At 37.2% G+C, this 23,911-nt stretch overlaps 5 protein-coding genes across 6 annotated transcripts; 3 read left to right on the top strand and 2 right to left on the bottom strand.

Annotated features, from left to right (window-relative positions):
• The first annotated feature begins 322 nt into the window (after positions 1-322).
• LOC125480237 lies at positions 323-2,272 on the top strand. Its single transcript, XM_048590833.1, has 6 exons — positions 323-480; positions 583-658; positions 765-872; positions 992-1,090; positions 1,367-1,492; positions 1,960-2,272. Exons 1-6 carry the CDS (start codon positions 451-453, stop codon positions 2,130-2,132), a joined length of 612 nt encoding a protein of 203 aa, XP_048446790.1. The 5' UTR covers positions 323-450; the 3' UTR covers positions 2,133-2,272.
• Positions 2,273-2,433: 161 nt separating this feature from the next.
• On the bottom strand, positions 2,434-5,171 carry LOC125480236 (amino acid transporter AVT6C-like). The gene is made up of 5 exons (XM_048590832.1): positions 4,799-5,171; positions 4,395-4,547; positions 3,901-4,104; positions 3,118-3,583; positions 2,434-2,682 (listed from the first exon to the last, which is right to left on the bottom strand). The coding sequence occupies exons 1-5, from the start codon at positions 5,154-5,156 to the stop codon at positions 2,556-2,558; spliced, it is 1,308 nt and encodes a 435-aa protein (XP_048446789.1). The 5' UTR covers positions 5,157-5,171; the 3' UTR covers positions 2,434-2,555.
• Positions 5,172-8,658: 3,487 nt separating this feature from the next.
• Positions 8,659-11,700, bottom strand: LOC125480154 (amino acid transporter AVT6C-like). Of its 2 annotated transcripts, XM_048590562.1 has the most exons (6): positions 11,518-11,700; positions 10,837-11,420; positions 9,941-10,093; positions 9,646-9,849; positions 9,069-9,534; positions 8,659-8,972 (listed from the first exon to the last, which is right to left on the bottom strand). In XM_048590562.1, the coding sequence occupies exons 2-6, from the start codon at positions 11,234-11,236 to the stop codon at positions 8,852-8,854; spliced, it is 1,344 nt and encodes a 447-aa protein (XP_048446519.1). In that variant the 5' UTR covers positions 11,237-11,420; positions 11,518-11,700; the 3' UTR covers positions 8,659-8,851. The 2 variants fall into 2 exon arrangements, with proteins under 2 accessions (XP_048446519.1, XP_048446518.1); XM_048590561.1 differs by having other exon boundaries at positions 10,837-11,700.
• A 1,599-nt stretch (positions 11,701-13,299) lies between these two features.
• Positions 13,300-17,173, top strand: LOC125480155 (alpha-soluble NSF attachment protein 2-like). Its single transcript, XM_048590563.1, has 9 exons — positions 13,300-13,462; positions 14,316-14,365; positions 14,453-14,525; positions 15,054-15,133; positions 15,672-15,823; positions 16,204-16,363; positions 16,448-16,495; positions 16,630-16,710; positions 16,843-17,173. The coding sequence occupies exons 1-9, from the start codon at positions 13,318-13,320 to the stop codon at positions 16,921-16,923; spliced, it is 870 nt and encodes a 289-aa protein (XP_048446520.1). The 5' UTR covers positions 13,300-13,317; the 3' UTR covers positions 16,924-17,173.
• Positions 17,174-18,048: 875 nt separating this feature from the next.
• On the top strand, positions 18,049-20,857 carry LOC125480164. The gene is made up of 2 exons (XM_048590643.1): positions 18,049-18,459; positions 19,012-20,857. Exon 2 carries the CDS (start codon positions 19,107-19,109, stop codon positions 20,772-20,774), a length of 1,668 nt encoding a protein of 555 aa, XP_048446600.1. The 5' UTR covers positions 18,049-18,459; positions 19,012-19,106; the 3' UTR covers positions 20,775-20,857.
• The last annotated feature ends 3,054 nt before the right edge of the window (positions 20,858-23,911 follow it).

Below are 23,911 nucleotides of genomic sequence, written 5' to 3'. Positions count from 1 at the left end.
ACGTAAGTTAAAATTTTTATTTCTTTTTCTTTTTTTAACAAAAGTTATTATTACACTAAGGATAATATGGCAGGCTAAGTCTCATAATAAGCTAATAATAATGTGGTTCAAATTAGCTTTTGGCGAGAATCAAACTTAAGATCTCTCACTTACAAGTGAAAATGAATATCATTAAATCGTAGTATTAAGTGAAAAGTTAAAAACTTTAATTAAAATTTAAGTATTAATTAAAATTAAAAATAGAAAAACTAATTAATTTTCTAAAATTAAAAAAAAAAAGGTTTAAAGAGAAAATAATTTTATTTTTGGATTGTTAAGTAAAAGGCCCATTGGATATAGACCCAAAAGTAACAGAACCCTTCGCCCTTTTACACTTTCCCGGGAGTCCAAAGACGGACCTGCTCTTCGGTTCCACCGCACCGAGCTTCGGAGGAGTCACCTCTTCGCACCATGCGCACGTTAGCATCCAAGCTCACCGCTGTAAGCTCCCTCTTCGAATTGGTTTCCGTCCAACATTCCGTTCCTCTTTTTCTTCATTCGAACTTCTCCGTTCTGATTGTGATGTGAAAATTTCTTGATCAGTATTCGAAGTATTACTGTACAAGAAGCCCGGTGCGCAATGCGCCGCCCCGCAATTTCTCAACTCACAACGGCAGAGGTAATTCGAATGTTTGCCCATCTCAAGATTTCATCTTTGATTCCGTAATTTTCTGTTTGGTTGATGAGAAAATGAAGGAAAATTGAGCTCTGGTATTGGATTGCAGATGAACTCTCCCTCGAAGAGGAAGCTGAAAGAAAAATTGGATGGATGTTGAAGCTGATATTTGCTGGGACTGCAACTTGCGTAGCTTACAACATCATGCCTTATATGGGTATTGTAATCTTTAGCTAATTTATCTTAATTTTTGTTTTTAATTTATGAATCAATAAGAAATTTGTCAGTTACTCGGTTTTTGCTTGATTTTACTCTTGTATTTTACTACATTTCCAGGGGATACTTTGTTGCAACAGTCCGTTTCGCTGTTGACGGTCAAGGATCCTTTGTTTAAGAGAATGGGGGCTTCTCGATTGGCTCAGTTTGCGGTTGATGGTAACTTTCGTAGCTCGATTTTCTTTTCTGTCAGTGTCTAATTTTGAGAAAGCTCATTCATTTAGATGTATACCTGGTTGCCTTGTTGGTAAAGCAATTCACTTTTGATATTGTAAAGCACACCTGGTAATGAATTACCATTTACAGTTTGCGCTGGAATCGTTTTCAGAAACTTTCTTGTGTTTGAGCTGCGTAACATATAAGTGCTCGTTTCATTTATCTGATCTCCAGCTGTGAAATCAGGTTGTAAATTTTATGTCTTCTCTTGATTTACAGATGAAAGGAGAATGAAAATTGTGGAGATGGGTGGTGCTCAAGAGCTCGTGAATATGTTGGGGGCCGCTAAAGATGACAGCACAAGGAAGGAGGCTTTGAAAGCTCTTACCGCTCTATCACCCTCAGGTCAGACATTTTCATTCACAGTTGGTACTACATGCGCCTATGTTTATACCTTGAAATTTTGTTAATTTTATAGAATTGGTGTGTATCAACTTAAATTCCGGGATGCTAAAGATACTGCCATCATACATTCCTGGTGGTAAAGTGTAGCCTTAAAACATTTGGAGATGCACGAAGCTTATATTGTATGCCCCATACATTAACGTATTGAAACAATATAGCTGTTGCTGAGAGTTTTCACCTGTAAGAGTAAAATTTTGACAGTTCTGTTTCAGCATTTGTTAAGAGTTTGTGATAGAAGTGTTTAGAAAACATTATACATGTTAACAAAATTAATTTTGTGATTCTGCAAAACGTTAACTTCCTAAAGCTGCTTTGGCATAATGTATTGGATACGATTATATTAATGCTGTGTTAATCAGTTCTCTCTTGTTGCTTTCAGTTGTTTAATCTATATTCTGTAACTGCAGATAAAGCTCTTGGAGCTTTGCACCAAGCTGGGGCAATCTCAGTTATCAGATCCACCCCTGATTCTTTGGAGAACGCTGAAATCGAGAAATACAAGTTGGGCTTACTCAGGAGATTTCAAGATCTGAGATACGATTTTCCAACCGCAGATGTTTCAAGGTCGTTAGATTCTTAATCTCCAATTATACGCTGCATCACATCCTCTTCAACGCCATGTATCGATTTGTAAGAACAGATGGGTATGCCCCGTATCTTCCCTTTTGTCCCTTAAACGTAGTAAACAGAGTTTGAATTCAGCAAATTGGCTTTAACTCATACGAATGATCACCTTTTTATTGCCTGTGCATTTGCATGCTAGCTAGTTTTAAGTTTATTTGTAGTTCTCCATAGATGTTTCACCCGTGCACAAACCCTATTTCGACATTAGAAAACCATTGCATATTCAAACAATAGTCGATGAAAAGGGATCTGTAAAATGCCGGAATTTGGTCATAATGCCGTTTGATTTATGTTTTTGGTACAAACTTAGAAACAATACACGAAAATACAAGCCACCTCAACGACAACAAAAATGGTGAAAACAAAAAAGGAAAATCAATTAGGACTTGTTCCCAAAAAAGTTATATACATTGGTGGAAATGGCAGTCGCACTTGTTACTACTGCCAGGACTACCATTACAGTTGCCATGATCCTGTCCCTTCTTGTAGATATGCCATGTACATCCCTGTAATTTCATAGAACAAAAAGATTGTCAAGTTCCAGAAGAGACCATGTGACCAATTGGTCGAGCGGCACTTTGTACTTTCTTGACGAGGGTCTGTTTGAAAATGCTTATATAAAAGGCATTTTCGTTCATAAGGGTCTTTGCTAGAAGTGCTATTACAAGTAACACATTGAAATCTTGATCAATTTCATGTGCTTCCTTAGAAAGCAACTCTAGAAAGTGCTTTTATGACCTGTAAAAACTTGTTTGTAAGCTTTTTTATTAGAAGTGCTTTTACAAGCATCGCATTGAAATCTTTATTATAATTCCACGTGCATCCTTAAAAAACAGCTCCAGAAGCACTTTCGACTATTTCAAAAGGAGTCCCAAACAGGTCCTAAGTTCAAATCTCATAGATGAGAGAGTTGTTAATAAAAAGAAAAGTAGAGAGAGTACCTTAGAACAATTGCAGCCGGGAAAATGAAGGCAAGGCAGACAGCAGAAGTTGATCCCAAAAACTGAAAAACGTACCAAATGTCTGGGAAGGCAATTGCAGCCAGGTAAGAGAAAACCAGCAGGCCAAGAGTGAGAAGCAGAAATCTCCTAGTATCTGTGGTCAAAAGCGGCTTTTTGGGGAAAAGCAGTTCATCCAAATTTACCCTCAGAGAAAAGTTCAAGAGAGGAAAAACCAACATCAGATGGAGGGCATAGCTTAATCTGACCACATCATTCAGCACTGCCCCCATTGCTGAATCCGAGCTTCTGTCAAAGTTCACAAGTATGTCAGCCATGATTGCATCCCCAAACAAAAGGTACCCAAACAGTCCAATGGAGAAGTAGATGGTTGCACATAGCACCAGTGAGATCCTGACCGCTGATATCATATCCGACGGCTTCCCAAGCTCAAACCCAATTGGGTGCACTTCATGAAGTCAATCAGAGTACGCAATGGTCAGAAAGTTTGAGATGTTAATGGTAAATTGACGTAGAACAAATAGCAAAATGGATCGAAGAGCAGCTTGACATGCACAAGTCCTTAGACCTGGGCACGTTCCAACATAGTGCAAACGTCTAGAAAATTAGGTATTTAGTGCGAAGTTTTAAGACGTTAACCCTATCTAGTGACAATTACCCTTGTGGAAATTCCCAACTCCGTCCTAGAATTCTTTGAATTCTCTTCGATCCTTTGTGTCATCTGTTGTACATCGTAAATTGTTACTTAAATTCTACATTTCTTACCATTGAAGTGAAAAGTGAAGGCTGTGACAATGACTGGGACGGCAGTGAAAAGGTCAAAGAAGGAGGTTTGTTTGCCCAAGCTTGGTACCAATCTTGGGGTGTTGGTTTTCCCTTCAAAGATTGCACAGATTGCCATGGCTGAACTTATGCCAACAAAAACCACAGCAAGAAGAACTGATATGGCCGAACTGAACCTCAGAGATTCTGCAAATCGACAAATAAATATTAGAAAATTTGCAAAAGAAAAACCCCTAAAATGTTAAAGATTTATCATGACAACCAAGTAAAAGTTGGGGCGACCCCAAGCCAACAAGGTCCGTTGTTTTGCCAGGATGGAAAGAGAGCGTTTACCGTACGCAGCCTTACAGGACTTTGCAAATAGCCTATTTTCACAATTCAAACCTCTGACCTTTAGGCCACAAAGGAACACCACAGTAAAAGTTCTATACAAATTTAACAAAAAAGGGTTTGTGTACTTTGGTAAATTTACTGACCTACTCGCTTTAACAAAACCAATGGCAGGAAAATGAAAATAAGTGTGAATAGGAGGGCAATATCACGGGAGTTCCACCAATGACTTCCAAACCACTCTTGCAGGACTCCTGAATGTCCTTCTCCTGCAGACCCATTTCCAGATAGAACATCCCCTGAAAAACAAACAAAAATAAATAAAAATTATCCTTTGAATTTACGTGAGTTAGGTTAGTCAACCAGAACCAGAACAACGTATCCATCCCAGTAACCAATTTGATTCGCGTCCCGATGGATGCGAGTAATTATTCGCGTCCCGATAAATGCGAAGTAGTTTAGAATATAGAATACTAAAAAAAAAAAACCTCTTGTTAAGCTATATTTAGATACAGAAAATGCCCTTAAAACCAAGAAAATTGTAGCTTACCAATTATAATCTGGTACATAATTAAGCACCCAAGATTAGTAATCATGACACATATTTGTGTGGCAACCGATCCCAACTGCCCAAAAGACTCCCTCATAACGCCGGAATACGTCGTGGATTCGCCGGAATGCGTGAACCTCATCAGGAACTCCACCGAGACGTCGGCCAGCAAAGCAATGATCACAATAAGCACAAAACCCGGTATCACACCAAGCACCTTGAGAGTTGCTGGTATGGACATAATTCCGGCTCCAATTATGCTCGTGGACACGTTGAACACCGCCCCGGACACCGACCCCCGCCTCACCGGCTTTCTGTCCGACAGAAGTGGGACGTGGGCTCCGGCTGCCGGCGACATTCCGATGGCTCCTCGGTTTTCTGCTAGAGAGAGTGTTTTGGGGTATGTTGTCTTTTTGTACATGAAAAGCTTTTAATATTTTTGTGTGTATATATAAATATGTGATGACTCCTTTGAGGGTTCGGTTTAATTTACCAAAATGCCGTTAATGTGCGAGTGTGGTTAATTTGTGGATGTTTAACGGAGGGTAGGATTGGAATTTTAGGTTAGTTTAGTTACAGCTTGGAGAGTTGTATTATTATTGGGTATCATGGTAGATGACGAAATTGTACTTGGATGGAAAAGTGGGTTATGTGCTTGATTTTGTTTAGTGAAAATATTTTGGGGGTTTTCAAATCGGATTTGGATCCTTTCCTGAGCTTAAGGAGAGGATCCTCCTGACCAACCAATGTGGACCGTTAGATTTTTATCTAACAGCTACAAACAGAAGAATTCCTTTAAAGTTATATTATTTATAGTCGTTGGATGAAAATCCAACAGCCCACACTGCTTGGTCAAGAGGATCCTCTCCTTGGGCTCAGGAGAGGATCCAGATCCTTTTAGATCAATGGTTTGGAGGGGGAGTCCTTATTGGCAAATTTTTCAACCAATCAATTAGGTTTTTTATTTTGTTTGGAAATGATCAGTTGATGGTTTCGTTGTGCTGTCTATCTTTATAGGGGTTGAGAAGATTCACAAAATCATTTCAACTCTCATGTCTACAATTGTGTAATTCACAGTGCTAGGAACCAAACTTAGGACGTGACGAGTGAGATACGGGCCTTGAATTCATCCCCAACACCTGGTGCATTTTTGCTCACCACCCTACTTATTATCATTAAATTAATTTAAATTTTAAGATTTGTGTCTATTAACCATATGTATCTCAAAATTTAAACTTATTCAATTGTAATAAAAAAAACGGTGAGTATCTTCATCACTTGAAGGTGGTGAGCAACATTATTCCGTTTATTTTAATTAATTTGCCTAAAATGAAATCTAATGCCTAGTTGCTCATATTTTTAGCCTTACTAGGAGCAATTTTGATTTAAAATTCAACAAGTGTGAAGCTTTAATCTTATATAATTTGCACGTTGATCGTGCCAAAACTTAGATGTGACAGAACAATTATTTTGGGTCGATCAGATTCTTCTTCTTTTTCCTTTTCCTTGTTCGAGAAAAAGGTTGATGCGACTTTTTCACACATGAAACATGAATTTGAATACGCATGTAGATAATTTCTAGCTTAAGTGGTTTAAGTGTTTATTCATTGGCTTTTTATATTAGCATCTCATAAAATATTGAATGCATTATATATTAAAATTTAATATTAAATGACTTATTTACCTAATTATGTAATGACAATTTTAACCTTATTAGGTTTTAAAAAATATAAAAATTTCTAAATACACTCCAAATCACTTTTAGCGTATTATTTATCTTCTCAACTATCAAAACATTCTCACCCTCCATTGTTGAATAAAACCCTAACCAATGAAACTACAAACATGTTGATTGAGAAAAATTGTTTTTGACGAATGAAACACGAAATCGATGTTTTGGAAGCTTCACATGAGGTAAGACTTCATATTTTTCATAGTTTTAGTGATTTCGATGACATCAATTATTATTTAATCTTGCGTTTGTTGCGTTATTTAAACTTCTATATTCATATTCATTTTTTAGGGATCACAATGAGAGTTTACATGAAATCTCCTTACCTTTGTCCGTCCAAGAAATTTTTTCTCCAATTTCTCAGTGTTTGGAAGTAATGGATACCAATATTTTCCAAGTGCTCCACACTGCAGAAATGAAGTTTGTGAAAGTCAAAACAAAAATTGCATACCACGAAGTTCAATCTAACAATGAAGTCATTGCTGATGTTACCCTACCTAGCAAATTATCATTTTGAAATCATTCGGCAAACTAGATGTTCAGAAGATTTGAAATCTTTCAGCAAACTGAACGTTCAAATAGTTAGATTCAATCCCTAAAAATTAAAAATGAGTGTTATAAGATTTGAGAAATATGGGGTGCATAGAAAATGTAGGGTGTATGTACAAAATATAAGATGTATATTGAGAACGTGGGGTGTGAGGGTATTATGGAAAAGTATGTAGGGTGTATTAAGATATTTTTTTAAGTGAAAAAGTAAATGTGGAGTGTATTAAATATGTAAGGTTTATTCAACAATTTGTGATGTGTTAATATAATAAGCCTTATTCGTTTTGTAACATTCAGAACAATTATCTCCTCTTCTTCTACATGCTCTCAAAAGAAATAACACATTTAGAAAACGTGTGATAACCAGTTCATCTGTAATAATACAGTTGGACGCCATATACTTTAAGTTATAATATTAAGTAAGTAATTTATATGTTATAATATAAGTGAATTAATTATATGTGACTGTGTTATAACATGATTTTTTTTTTCCCTTAAAAAATGGACCGGCTAGTTTCAAAGCCACGGTATTGCACCATTCTGAAGACTGAAAAGACTCATATAATTACTTTACCCTCACTTTAACCACCATTGTGTGATTCAACAACAATAATAATCAATTTAGGACAAGCATGTATGAAATGAAATCTTGCAAATTGGAAAGTATACGAGATGCAACAAACAAAAAGGGAAGTGGGGGTATGGAAAGTTTCGTGGATTAGGGGTCCCTTCACTTTCTATCATTTTATGAAACATGTGGATGCCACTTGAACGCATCAGATTGTTCATATTAATAAACGTGGTACATATAAATCAAGTAAAAATAAAAGTTTTCTCCTTTTACCATTGTAACACTAATTTTATTACTGTAACACTACATGCACTGCTTCAGAGTCGGACCTTTGAATTAATGTATCGTTAACTAGCTAGATCAATAACAATGACTTGTTTGGACTATAGGATAGGGGTCTTGAAACTTCTCAAACGCTAACTTGGGCAAACAATATGATATTTACAGATATACTTCTACAGTAGATTGTAAACTAATCTACAATGAGCTATAATTATCGACAACTTAAAATCCAACTCATTAGCTACAAATATGTGTAGTTTTTTTTTTCTTTCTTTTTTTTAATTTTATATATATCTTTGTGAGTCGAATGTGAAATTTCTCCAACCAAGGGAGGGCGTCAATGTCACTAACAGACTAATAGTAGGCTTGCTCGTAGCAACAACGCAAGATAAGCATGCCACTAATAGTAGGCTTGTTTCAAGAGCATGCTTTTCTTGATGTATTTGCTTTCTTGCTGTTTCTTTCTTAGCTGACGTGGAAGATAAAAAGATAAGACAAATAATTTTGTAAGATAATATATAAAAATGTATCAATATGCCCCCCCTTCACATCAGCATGTTCTTGTTCATATAGTCCCAAACAAATCCTCAAAGGAGTTATAATATACGGAAATTCTTACATAATATACGGAAATTCTTACATATAACCGGGATATATATCTTTCTCTTATTTATCACGTGGTGACTGAGATAGAGAGAGCGGAGTATTTCCGCGATTAGACCGAAGTTTTTCTCCATGAACTGAGTTGGTTAAGAATGAACATTCGTTGCACATGATGTATCAAAGTTGTTGCAGATTTTAATGACCAAATATAATTACAACAAATACAAATTTGACGAATTCAATAGTTTGATTTTTTGTGGCTTGCAAGAACCTATGCCCCTCATCTGCCAATTAGTTGTTCGAATTCATAAGATGGCTAACCTTTAGCAGAGTTATACAAAGTGGTGGATATTGCAATTGAGCTCGTCGCCACGGCCAAAATAATCACGAAAATCGCGATGATCTTGTCCCTCCTCGTTGATATACCGTGTCCATCCCTGTCGAGAAATTAGAAACGAAAATCAAGCTAGATTAGTCACAAAAGAAAGTAGTACGCATGCGCGCGGGATAGAGAAGGAAGATGGAGTTTGTACCTGAGGATGAGAGATGCCGGGAATATAAACGAGAGGAAAACAACGGTGGTGGATCCCATGAACTGAAAGAAATACCAAATGTTTGGGATGGCTATTGCCACAATGTATGTGAAGGAGAGCAGGAAAAGAGTGAGGGGCAGAAATCTTGAGGTGTCTTCGGCTAAAACAGGCCTATTTCGGAAGAGTAATTCATCTATGTTGGCCCTCAAGGAAAAGTTCATGATAGGAAACACGAAAAGGAGGTGAACTGCGTAGCTTAATCGAACAACGTCATTGATTATCTGTCCGGATGTGGAATCAGAAGTTTGATCGAAGTTTACTAGAATATCGTCCATTATTGAGTCACCAAAGAGTAGGTATCCGAAGAATCCGATAGAAAAGTAAATGACAACACTGATCAGGAGAGCAATCCGAGTAGCTGATCTCATATCAGATGGTTTGCCGAGCTCTGCTCGAATTGGATGAACTGCATTCATTCGCACACATGGCACATTAACCATCTTTCAGATTCAGAAAGTTGCATAAGATAGCTCATATATAGACAGCACAATTAAGACTGAAAGTCATGTGCCCTCACCGTTGACATGGAATCCGAAACCTGTCACAAGAACTGGGATGGTGGTGAAAAGATCAAACACCGAGACTTGATTTGCAAAGTCTGGAAACAACCTCGGTTTCTGAGTCTTCCCTTTGCACAACGCGTAAATTGCCATTGCAGAACATATGACAACAAAAAGCACTGCTAGCAGAATGGATACTGCCGAAGTGTGCCTTAGTGAATCTGTAATTAGGCAACAAGCAACGAACAAACTAGGGTAACCTGATTTAACATTTACCATTCAGCATCAACTATTTAATCCAAGTATACTGACCTACTCGGCGTAACAAGACTAACGGAAGCATCACGAAGACTGCAACGAAGAGCAGTGCCCAAGCGCGAGAATTCCACCAGTGGATGCCGAACCATTCTTGCAGAATGCCCAAATGCAACGTTCCTCCAGACTGACTCCCACACAGCACATCCCCTAAAACCAAGGCAAGAAACTTCTTTCATTACTGTGTTCAGTATACACATTAATTACATAGACTAATTGTAATTAAAATGGATAACAAAATGATTAATTCTTCAATGCAGAATTAAATACCAAGTCCGATAAAGATTACAAATTGTTATCTTTCGGTTGTGTCCTAAAATGAATGCTAAAGTGACAGTTCTCAAAGTTTGTTAAGTGTCATCGTGTATCTTAACTTGATCACATGATATAGCGTAATTGATTTGGAATACCGCTACTTTAGTGTTACAGTTGCATAAAAGATATGGGAAGTATGGGATAATTTCATGTCCCTATCAGACACCAAACCTCCATTATAATACAGCATGGTCCAGTTGGTCTTCTTGTTTTATTCTAAAGCACAACCCAAAACTAAAGGGAATATTTTTATGCGTATTTTTCCTTTTATCATATCAACAATATGGATGACAATACGTCTACGAAGCGGAAGTCCATTCCTTTATTAAACATCGGACTAACGATAAGCCATTGACAATGCACATTAAGATATTCGTTACATTGTGCTTTGGCATTTTTTAGATTGTCAGATATGATCAAAAACATGTAAAACTTGACAATATATCTATGTGAATATGTTAATAAAAATGTGCTAACGTGTTATCGATGCAACTTACATGATTCCATCAAATCCAAAAAAACTTTACAAATTCCTTACTTAGGGATAACGCAAAGGTGGCGAAGAAAGCTTTACTTACCGATGATGATGAAATAAATGATGAGGCAACCAAGGTTGGTGACAATGACACAAATCTGCACAGCCACCGAACCCCACGCCCCAAAAGACTCCCCCACCATGCCGGCGTACGTTTCAGACTCACCGGAGTTGGTGTACCTGAGCAGGAACTCCACCGTGACTTCCACAAAGAAAGCGACCAACAGTATCAGAAGCAAGCCAGGAATTACGCCGAGGACCTTGGTGGTTGCCGGAATCGACATGATACCGGCACCAATCATTGTGGTCGATATGTTGAAGACAGCCCCGGAAAATGAGGCCCCTTGTTGCGACGAAGTTTGAGCTTCCAAGGACTTGGGGTCCTGTAAGAGTGGAAGGGCAAGGACTTGAGCTCCTCCATTGGTGTCTTGTTGTTTCACCATCTTTTAATTTGGTCTTTGGGGAGGTGATGTTTTGGATGGGGAATATATAGTTGACAACTCTCGTGTTGTGAGATTTTTTTAGTGGGACCGCCTCAACCGGATCGGAACTCCCTCGACCGAATCCGACCTTACCGGAATCGGCTCGGGACCCGACGGTTTGATAACTCCGACGATGTTTACCAATCTCGAAATCAATACGAAAGAAAAAGATGAAGAAGATTAAAACCCTTGTTTTAAATTCCTTAATCTGTTGTATGTAAAACGTCAGCAGAAATTCTCACTTGTTTAAGTTAGTCAATGCAATGGAGGGAGGGAACAGCTTTCTTCGGGGTCACTTCGTTGTCAATAATCCCAGCAACCGCCGTCGAATCCCTCCATTTCTTGGTTCTTGCAGAAAGAAGATGAGCTTAATTTTGGGGTGTTGGGTTACTTTATCTATGGATCTCCAAGTAGTTGATGACCCCAAATATCTACCCAATAACAAAACTTTTTGAGATTGGGCCTCCATTATTCACATTTGGGCCGTGGTTCTTTTTCTTTTATTTTTTCAAATCCTTTTAGGAATTTTATTGTTAAATATTTAAAATGAGTAATTATTGTTTGGGTTAATATTTAACAGTAGGTTTTACAAGTGACAAGGCCCAAGAATGCCAAATTGAATGAAGACTCGCCCGAGGCCTGTTTGACCATGTGCCTATAATTGAAATGACAGATGACAGGGACCAACTTACTATTAGCCAAAAAACATTTTCTAGTGGTAATACAAGTAAATAGCTGATGACTCACTACTCACCAAGAGTTTTTGGGCAATAACAATGCCAAGGTAGTAGGGCCAAATCGCCTAGAAAAGGGGAAACAAGCACTAGAGACAATGACATTCAACCAACTAATCAAAAGACTTTCAAACTCTGCTCTCAAGCCAATTCGCACCCAGAAAAGCTGAAATTTGCCCAGATTCAGTCCTTTAAGCAATAATCCCCTTAGAAAAGTCATCTTTTGTTTAGTATAAAAGCTTTGCTACCCTCCATAGTGTTATAGTATCAATTTCTTCATGTAAAACCTGTTTACCATCCATTATTCTTTAGCATATAACGTCTATCAACTCAAAGATAAGCGGCTGCAAGAAGTTCGACCTTGTCCGACAAGGTGAAATCTTGCATGAGTCTCTTTGTTCGTCCTTTAATTTAGTAGATATGTCACTTAATGTACTTTTCAGCATGTATTCAAGTTATTACCAACTGTTTTCTACCTAAGAGTTTTATTTTCATTTGGATCTGGTTAAGTTAATAAACCTGTTTTCATTAAAAACAAACTGGGATTGAGGAAATGGTTCAAAGGGCCCTGAACTCCCTTCATTTTGAACATACAAGATTATAAACTAAAAGTCCTTGTTTACAAGGCAAGAAAAAGAACTTAATGCAAACCTAACCCATCTGCGACAATTATTTGATAACAAGAAGTTTGAGTAACTTGGGGCGCAGGTAATCGACTTAAAACACATTTGTTCAACATCTATTATACTGAGATAACAGTGGCACTCTTAGCACTTTGTTAGTTTGATTACGAGCCTCAAGGCTTATACCTAAGGCCTCACAAACGCACCTTTCAAACTAACGTTAAACTCTTCTCACAACATACTAAGCAACAAGAACTCAATCAACAACAACCTTCATCCAAAGTGCCAAACCACTGGGGAGCTGTGCGAGGGGCCATCCTTTTGCCTCGAACAATTATTATAATTTTTTTTTAGCAAATGATATTATTTACATTAAAAGAAGGATAATAATTTTAACATTACAATAAATTAGTAATAATATGATTCAAATTTATTTTTAATGATAATACAACACTAAATGACATAATTATTACCATTTTTGAGCGAAAATATAACGAGACGAATAATCGTCCAAGATAACAAGCGTGACCAACCTTTCGTCTTCCGTGACTCCGTCCCTGAAAGAAACCTTCTAGAACTTTCTTGGACAAAGATTATTTCCCACCGCAACTTCTGTTTTACCTTTCCCCCTAAGCCTCCATCTCCAGAGCTCAGAAAAACTCGGAAAAAAAAAATTTGAAAAACAATGGGCGATCAGTTAGCCAGGGCGGAGGAATTCGAGAAGAAAGCAGAGAAGAAACTGAACAGCTGGGGATTTTTCGGGTCCAAACATGAAGACGCCGCCGAACTCTTCGACAAATCTGCCAATTCCTACAAGCTTGCCAAATCCTGTGAGTTTTCCCCGTTCTGCGTTCCTTCCGATCGTTTGATTTTTTTTTTCATTGGGTTTATTGGTGTGTTTTTTTCCCGAGAAAATTTGATTGGAAGGAAAATGAAAAAATTGATAATTGGGGATCTCTTATTGGGGGTTTTGATGTTTTGGTATCTGCGGCGATTGCATTGATTCAATCATGGGTTTGATCGATGAATGTGGATTTTCCCCTTTTTTTTACAGTTTTTTTTTATGTAGTGCAAATTTTCGAATTCTTCGATCTGGTGAAAAATTCTGTTAAATATTGAATTTTATGGTTTGCCTGATCTCCTTTTGCTGGAAAGGATTGAACTTTGTTTGAATTGGAGGTCTTGAGTTGAATGATATGAACAATGAATGGAGCGGCGCTCAGATGAATAGGCTTATTGGTGTAAGCCGTGTTGGATTTTGTTTTGGATTTACTGTTTGAAAGTTGGATTGGGTTGTTTAAATGTTTTAAATTTTGGTAGCAGCAAGCAAATTCCAAACTTTTCCTAAGAGAAGATAGATATAAATCTACAAATGGTGTTCAATTTACAACTAGTTCCTACTTAGTATCGGCGTTTTCTTTTTGCAATTTTATGAAAAGGATGAAATTGGGATATGGATCCTTACAATTGATGGGCATGGAAAACCGTACGGTTCACATGTATTTGTTGTAATATCAATATGATGGAACTGATGCCTCGTTCTCTAACAGATAAATCTCATATTGTTTGTTCCTGTGGTGGCTATTTGAAATACAAAATTTACAGTATTTTTGAGTTGCTTGAAACAAGATCTTGTCAGTGACCACTTCAATTGCTTCTAATCTTTACAAAATGGTGTTTCAGGGGACAAAGCTGGAGCAACATATGTCAAGTTGGCCAACTGTCATTTAAAGGTTAGTGGTTTTGATGTTTCGACTAGGCAATTTCTTTCATTTTTAATGTTTTTAACAAAACCTGATAGCAATGTTTTTCCATTATAGAGTGAAAGCAAACATGAAGCCGCCACAGCTTATGTTGATGCTGCACATTGCTACAAGAAAACAAATGTTAACGGTATGTATATGTATTATGTTGCATCTTACATATATGCTTCCTCACTGACCACAAAGTCCTGGAAGGGGAAATAATCATCTGGGAAATGAAGAGAATCAGCCAAACTGTTTGCTTTGTCTTTCATTTCCGCAAAAGAGATGGATCACAGAGAGAACTTCAGTCTGGAATCTCATCTTGGATACATCACATAAAGTCAAGTTTTTTACGTTAGCAATACAGAACTTGTTATATTAGTGCACCATAAGTAGCAGATCTTTTGGAAGAAATACCTTTGTTAGGCAAACAGTTTAAATCAAACTAAGCAACTTGGGTACAACGGCTGGTAGTGTTACTACTTTTACCTTGGTTTATCTTATTGTAATATGGTAGTAGTACTTTTGTGGTATGAATATTTTTTTGGTCCAGTTACGGTATAACACCATTTCTACTTGCATTTCATTCCCATTTATATCCTTCTTGTTCCATTGTGTTCATTTCTGATTAGGATAATTTTAATTGTAATCTGTAATTCATTCTGGTCTTCTGCAGAGGCCATTTCTTGCTTAGAGCAGGCGGTAAACATGCTGTGTGATATTGGAAGGCTTAATATGGCTGCAAGATACTATAAGGTATTGTTTTTCCAGCTATATAAGAATCAATCTTTTGTTTAAAGATGATATTTTAAATTTCTTCTTGCAATTGTGTGCTTTAATTTGGTGTCTCATTTGTAAGTTCTCAATATGCTGTTCCCTTTGTCATTCTACCATTGTTTGTAATACTATGCAGATAAGAGAAACAGTAAAGACATGTACATTGTAGCCGTGTAAGTTCACCCATAAACAAAGAGGATTAGTTAACATAGAAGGTAGAAGATCAAAGAAGCTGTCAAAGACTAACATGGGATCAGTTACGAACAGATCCAAAATATTAATTTGATAGGAGATAAGAGTGTGTAATAGTAAAATAATGGAAGGTGAGAATTCGTGTCTAACCCCATATATAGGGAGAAGGGGAGAAGGGCGGGGTGTGATGACAATAATTAATTCAAGCATTCATCTTTTGTACTCTTGGCATTGATGCTTTTCTTGCTGAATGCAAACGTAGTATATGATACTATGGAAACCAGAGGAGTCATTATTCGACATGGGATACATATTTTCCATGCAGGAAATTGCTGAACTATATGAATCTGAACAAGATATTAAGAAGGCTATGGAGTTCTTTGAAAGGGCAGCTGATTTCTTCCAAAATGAAGAAGTAACAACATCGGCCAACCAGTGCAAGCAGAAAGTTGCTCAGTTTGCTGCACAGATTGAACAGTAAGTCTCTCCCCACCATTTAATAGCAAAAACATTGTGTATTCTTGCCACTTTCCAGCATTACTTGGGGATTTCATTTTATTTAAAACCTTGTCTAGTTTAAAAGGGGTACTCATACTTTTGATAACACAAACATCTTGTGTACATTCTTTGCTTTTACGGCTTTACTTTTTCTTTTCTTTTTTTAATTAGAACCTTGTAGTTTTCTATCTTGGTTCCCATACTCGATACAAAGCTATAACCTACTCCAAATCACAGAGAAGGTAATAGCAGAAAGCTTGAAACGCTTTTTTTGCTTATGCTTATCTAGGAGACCTCTTTATAGCTTCTCATTGACACAAATGCTGGTAAATAACCGACAAATATGTTATATTCTGCAGGTACCCCAAGTCTATTGAAATTTATGAAGAAATTGCACGGCACTCACTCAACAACAACTTGCTTAAGTATGGAGTTAAGGGGCATCTTCTTAATGCTGGAATCTGCCAACTTTGCAAAGGAGATGTCGTTGCAATCACCAATGCATTAGAGCGATATCAGGTCTGAGTTTGGCTCTTGTTTAGGATTTTGATATTGCATACCTTATCAGTTGAAAAAATGACATGCTTTTTTGTACTTTTGCAGGAATTAGATCCTACTTTTTCAGGAACAAGGGAATACAGGTTCTTAGCGGTGAGTTACTATTATATTGGAAGTATTTTCGGTTTAATGATGTTTAGTTGTTTCATGTTGATTGATTAAAAAACATGAAAACAGCACTTAACAAGGTAGTAATTTTGAGAAAGTCATCGTCGTGTTTTATGCAGGATATTGCCGCTTCAATTGATGAGGAAGACATTGCGAAGTTCACTGACGTGGTCAAGGAATTTGATAGTATGACCCCACTGGTACGTCTCTTCCATTCGATGTTACGCGTTCAAGTTCAATAAACACCTATTGCATTCTCTGTGTTTTCTTTGCCATCGGTATACCTACTCAAATTCGATATTTTGATGTTCGGTGTTGGATTTCCCATGTAGGATTCATGGAAGACAACCTTGCTGCTGAGAGTGAAGGAAAAGCTGAAGTCCAAGGAACTCGAGGAGGACGATCTTACCTGAGTTGAAAAATTATGAAATGATGTTTGTGTGGTTTCTCCATTTGTAAGATTCGGTTTTTATATTACGCGTACATCGTTCCGTTACACTTCATTGACAATGTGTTGGAACTAAATTGTAGTTGATTTGGGATTTAATCACTGTGTTTTCGACTTTAATTGATCTCTGTGAGTCCGCCGGATTGTAATTTGTGTGTATATTCAAACCACTGTATGAATTGGGTTTGCTTCTAAAATGCATGGGGTTCTATTGATGCACCACTCTTCACTTTAACCCTTGTGTCAACCTGTCCATTACATGAGCATCGCTTGGTTTAACTTTATATATATTATTCATCCTTTTGGTTATTGGATTGAATGGAATCAACCGAAAATAACGAACATGATTAAACAAATGTATAGGAAAAGAATATAGTGCAAATCGGAATTTTGATTTCTATCCGATTTGTACTCATGACATGACAAACGGCTCCGATGGGAGGGAGTCTCTGTGCTGTCTGCATGTTATTTTAGATTGTATTATTAATCTAGAATGTCACTGTGGTATCTCAACAGTGCAACTAAGTCTTCCTCGTTTATTGGGTATGCATTACTTGCAATATTATCTATTTGCCCTTTTGCACGCGAGCTTTTCCTACCCTCGCATATGATTTGACCCAAAACCTTGTCCTTATTATTTCCCGACAAAGAGTGAAATTCTAAACCATTTTAATACATAAATTAATGCATCTTTCTAATCAACCAGTCTAATTCACGTCGTGGTTCTCCACCAAAACCTCAAAGACAAAGTATTAAAGTAAAAGCCGCGTTCTCAGTCATTTTCGCCGTGTCAAATTTCAGCAATGGATGAGTCCCACCCTTTCAAGTTCCACTTTTCTTGCCATCTCTCCATTTTGGATAACTTGATGGTTCTTCTACCTATAAGATATGACTCCAATGTCCGCCACTTGATTTTTCATCTTGTCCTTTTTCTTTAATTTCTATATTTTAATCAACCGATGATTGACCACGCACTTAATATTTATCGTAAAAAGGACAAATAATGAAAAAAAATTCGAAAACTTTTATCAACAAACAAATATTCCTAACTTCTAATCCAATCACACTCTTCCACGCACCACAATAATTTCCCACCTTCCAGCGCGAATACACACAGCAAACACAACATGGTTTTTACTTATTTTATTTAATTGCATTACTTGCCCCCGGAGTACTGCTTTTCAAAGCCTTCAGCTTTGACCTCCGTCAGAGGGAAACTTCATCAAACGACGCAGTCCTTGGCCAGCAATTCGTGCGGCGGTCGCCGTTTTGCAGATTGTCTCCCCGAGCCGGTCTCCGCCAACCGCTTTCCAAAGTTTGACCCTTTTGTAACTTGCAAAATCTTTTGGCGGTTTGTCGTTATTGGAAACTTGAGCGACCCCTATTTCTGTTTCAATGGAGGGTCTTTGATTCTTTACAAAAGAACAAGTCTTCAGGGGAAAAAGAAAAACTTTGAAAAGTTACAGTCATGGCTTCTTCTGGTTTCTCCGCCATTATTTAGGTATGTCTTGAGCACCGCCTTTTTACTTGCATAAAGTTAGTTTGATTCGTTTTTCTGGGCATCGATAATTTTCTTTTCTTTTTTTTAATTAAACTGTGTAATTTAACTTTCTGGGTGCCTTTCAATTGTACATCTGACCACTGTTTTGATGAAAATATGGGTTTTTTTTAAATTAGTTTCTGGATTTTTGAAGTATGATGATTTTTTTTACCTTGCAAAATCATGGGTCTTGATTAATATGTTGATGATTAGCTAATAGCTAATGAGGGTTTACTGTGGCAGCCTCTTGTTCTTTGTATATCATGAGCTTTTGATCATATTTTGTGTTTTTATGAATTGGGTTTAATTCTGTATGTGAAATTTCAGTCCTGGTTAATGGTTTTGGTTCTTTTGGGTTGCTTCCTGGAGATTGAAAGTCTTCTGTTTCAATGTTTTTATTTATTTTTTTTAACTTGTAGATTCCTTGCTTCTCTTCTTTCCGATAATGCTTTTAGTTGTGTATACTAGAAATCACATTCAATGTATTGATTTGTGTTCAAATTTTAACCTCAGTGGAAACGTTGAAGAAAGAGTGCGCATTGCGAAATTGATTTCACAACCCTGAATCTCTGACACCGATTGGAAGAAAATTGTTCTTTGATTTGAGAATGGTTTCGACTGATAATGGAAACCACAATGAGGAAATTGAAGAATCGAATGGTAGTGAAGTGATGGGTCAAATCCCCTTTGAGGTTTCAGCATCCCGGAAGACTTTTTTAACCAATGAGAAGTCTCCGAAAAGGTTCCCTCCTGATGCTCCTCTTAATAGAGTTAGTTTCTTCAAATTTGGCTCTGCATCTGCCAGGTTCAAGCGGTTGGCTGAGGAGAGAGATGAAATGTCACGATCTGTGGCTTCAAGTGGCCATGGCTTTAAAGAACGAATCCATGAGGTTTTTTCTAAGAAAATTGATTGGGTTTCACTCGTGAAAATGGGCAAAAAATGGATTAGAAACCCAATGAACATGGCTCTTTTTGCGTGGATCGTCTGTGTTGCTGTTTCGGGTGCAATTTTGTTCCTTGTGATGACTGGAATGTTGGACAAGGCAATACCCAAGAAGTCCCAGAGAGATGCATGGTTTGAAGTCAATAATCAAATTCTCAATGCACTTTTTACTCTTTTGTGTTTGTACAACCATCCGAAGCGATTCTACCACCTTGTACTTCTGTGTAGATGGAAACCAGAAGATATTTCCAGACTTCGAAAGGTTTACTGTAAAAATGGGACTTATAAGCCCCATGAATGGGCCCACATGATGGTTGTTGTTGCCCTGCTTCATCTGAATTGCTTTGCTCAGTATGCACTTTGTAGTTTAAACCTGGGTTACAGAAGAGCTCAACGACCACCGATAGGAGTTGCAATATGTGTATCTTTTGCTATTGGTGCACCTGCATTTGCTGGCATATACAACATTGTCAGCCCCCTCGGGAAGGATTATGATTTAGAAGTGGATGAGGAAGCACAGGTTCCAATCGGCACTGGTGAAGGAGCAGAAAAATTAAGGTCAAAAACATTTGAGAGAAAATATTCTTTTGCATTTAGGACTGAACAACGAGTCGTTGAGAGTAAACCACAATGGAGCGGAGGAGTACTTGACATTTGGGATGATATTTCTATAGCGTATGTTTCACTCTTTTGTAGTTTTTGTGTGTTCGGGTGGAATATGGAGAGGCTTGGATTCGGGAACATGTATGTTCATATTATGACATTTATTCTGTTTTGCCTAGCTCCGTTCTGGATTTTTAACTTGGCTGCTGTTAATATCGACAATGACACTGTTCGGGGGGCTCTTGGAGTTACTGGCCTAGTTCTATGTCTATTTGGTTTGCTCTATGGTGGCTTTTGGAGGATCCAAATGAGAAAGAGATTCAATTTGCCTTCTTATAACTTCTGCTTTGGTAAACCATCACTCTCTGATTGCACGTTGTGGCTTTGCTGTAGTTGGTGCTCTCTTGCTCAGGAAGTGAGGACCGGGAATTCCTATGACGTTGTGGAAGAAAAGTTTTATAGAAAACAACAGGAAAGTGAAAGCCTTCCACCAATTTCACCTTTGCCTCGTGAAGATGGATCGCTTGAGTTTAGATCTGGTCCGAATTCTCCTCTGGGGAACTACTTAAGCCCAACCAAGAATGGCATCGGTAGTTCTCTGAGTCCAAGCAGACTTTCAGCAGTGAAAGAAGAGTCCCATGTAAGAGGTAAGGATGAAACTATGACCCCACCTGCACCTTCATTGATACAAGGAAGAAACATAGCCCCAAAAACTAAGATAACGTTATGATTTGTGTATGAATTTCTGTAGTATAATTTTGAAACAAGTTTCTTTTCTTTGTGTTCAAGTGCATAAATGTTTTTCGTTCTTCAGTTTCTTTTTCACTTTTAGCTAACTTGTGATCGTTGATAGCTTAATAGCACTTGAGAAATTATCTACTCTATTATTACTACCGAGCAATATTTCTTTTCTGAGAGATGTAGTTGCCCATTTCTCTCTTTCTATTATTTTATCTGACTTAGGACTCTTAAGTTGCCTGTGTTTGAATCAGTAATTCTCTTTTGATTCTATTGAGATAGAAACATCTGATTTAAACTCCTGTCAAGTTAGCTGTATTTGTCGTCGAGTTTCTGAAAATGGTAGGGCTGCTTAGACGTTTTGATGACATTTACATGGTTTTGTAAAAGCCTCATCGACTTCAGAGCTCATCTTTCTTATTCCATTACCATAACTGATGCTTGCTTTTTAGCTCCTTAAGTATTGAGTTCAGGTGGTTCCACCTTCAGGGGCTTGGGTTAGCAATGAAATAGATGAATTATAGCTTCAGTTACTACAAGAAGTAATCTTAAAGGTTAAGACGAGTTAACATGTAAATGTGAACGAGTAATAGCTTGAAGCTTCTTCTCTTTCAGCCCAATCGTACAATTTATAGAGGATGTTTGTCGTAGGAAGATGTCCCAAGTGGTACATTTCTTCCTAACGTTGGAAGATGTCCCAAGTTCGAATGTTAGGTAAGGAGACTGATAAGTTAGTTTCTCGCACTTCCATTTTCTCGTTCTATACTCCTCTCGTTTATTTGTCTCTTGATTCTATTTGCACAAGTTGGTGGCGTGTGGTAGTACTAGTGAGAACTTTATCTCTGTGTTGGAGCTGCCAAAAGTGGCCCTGAAGGCCGGTACCGAAAGCGTTACCATTTTAGTTAATCCTATAGCTTAGGGGAAGTAAACTATGTTTTCGTTAAGAAGCATTGCTTGGCTAATTACAATTCGGGAAGAAAAACTTGAGTAGGGCAACATGACTAGCTGGATGATCATATATTCTTATAAAAGAGCAGGCCCACTGTATTTGGGCACCATCCAAACTCACGTAGATACAACTCTCAATGGACAAGGTTCCATTCGTGCGAGAGTGGCCTGACCAACTCGTTTTTCATGTTTTGGAAATACATGTTCCTTTCAAATATCAAATACAAGAGTTTTGCTCGTTTAGTCACTAACTCTTGAATTTCATATCAATGATTGAGATTAAAACATTAATAATGCATCCACTTATTCTTCACCTGTTAAAGGATAAAGAGAAAATTGGACATGTTTAGGTAAGTAATGAAGAAGTCCAATAAGAGTTTCAAAATGAAAACTAATAAAAATGGTTTGAAAATTTTGAGTTTTAACGAAGGACAAAAGAAAAGGTAAAATAAATAGTATCATGATTGACTTTTTAGTGTAAAAATGGATTTTTCGTTAAAGTAAACAGTATTAAAAACTTTTCGTTAAAATTCTCTAGTTTTAAATCCTCTGTATTAACCACAAAGTTTTGTTCCACTTGGCTGAGAATCATAATCCACTTGACAAGAATATAAATATCATAATCCACTTTCCTTGAAAGCACAACTAGTGCCGGTCTTGTCGCTTTTACCCGCAGTGGCCTTCCAAACTATTTACCTGCGGTGGCATCCTTTGCGACATGCCGATGAGTCATCGTCACTTGTATTTGCCTTTCAACTTCTTCTTTACTGTGAACCTGCTGTTTTCAAAGAGTGCATGATTAGAAATGTATGCACATTGGTAAACTTGGAGCTGTTCAAGCCAGAGACAGATGCACCTTGGGACAAGGTGGGTCAACTGACGCTTTCAAATTCAAAAAAAAATTCATGGAAGAATTGGGGTTGCCCTTTGAAAATGTGAGATATCCTTGAAAGTCGCCCTTAATCAAATCGAGTTTGAAAAAAAAGAGTGTGAGACTGTAGGTAAATTACCTCGACAACTAATCTAAAAGCTGTTTGGTTTCATCGACTGTTTTTTTGTTATATTGGAAGGTTTCGAAACTTAAACCTAACATACTTTTACCCATGACCCTAGAAACATTTCAATTTCAACTAAACTTTGTAAGTGATGGATTGTTCTGCATTCTAAGTTCAAACTTTTTTGGTAGTGTAAACTAAAGTAATAATATAATTTATTAAAAAAAAAATTAATTTTGAAAAAGGGCGAGTTTATCAACAAAAACAACCTTTTTTTTAAAACGATAGATTTGTCGGATTAGGAAGCCTACATAGTTCGAATGCACGTTGTGATGCAAGGACAACATTCTTCTTCACCATTATAGTAAAGAGCCATTTGCAAAAATAAATTTAAGGAAAACTAATGAAAGAGGTTTGAAAACTTTGAGTTTTAACAATAAGGACAAAATAAAGAATAAAGTGAATAGTACAAAGATTGACTTTTTAGTGTAAAAATATGATTTTTCGTTAAAATGAACAGTACTGGAAAGTTTTTCGTTAAAGCTCTCTAAATTTCATTCATAATGAACAATTTTTCTAGAATATAACAAAGCATCGATTACTTAAAAGATATAAATCACACAATTATAAATTCAAAAATTTACGTTTAGTAACCCACGAAGCCAATAGCGTAGAGAAATTAAACAGACTTTAGAGCCACCGATACATTAACGGAGTAACGGAACTAGGTGGGTCCCGAACGGAAAGAGAAGAAACAGGTGGCGCCAAAATGGTCAAGAAAAGTTGGCTCGACTGCTTCCTTCCCTCACCTTCCTCTCTCCCTGGCGATGCGCGTGCCTGAAAATTAAGGGCCACTCCATCGCATGCCAGCTGTTCCTCACCACAAAGCCTATAAGAGCACGCCACGTCATTCATACCCCCTATCTTATCCCCAACAATAGGACCCGGATCTTCGTTGGATTCTTTTTATGAAAATCCAAGGATTCGTCAATCATAATCATTCATTGTACATTGTGCGATTAAAAATTATTTTAAATATTTTTATTTAAAATTAAACATAAATTTTATTTGATAAAAACTAACTGCACAACGATGAATGAACACGATTCACGTATATCTGATCCTCAACAAAAAATCAGGAGAGGATCCTGTTGGCCTACGATAAGGTTGGATTTTCGTTGTCATG

Source organism: the organism of the source record quoted next, unplaced genomic scaffold (genome assembly GCF_019419815.1).
Source record: "Pyrus x bretschneideri cultivar Hongxiangsu unplaced genomic scaffold, Pyrus_bretschneideri_v1 Contig32, whole genome shotgun sequence".
NCBI lineage: Eukaryota > Viridiplantae > Streptophyta > Magnoliopsida > Rosales > Rosaceae > Pyrus > Pyrus x bretschneideri.
This window is presented reverse-complemented; position numbering and strand designations above follow the sequence as displayed.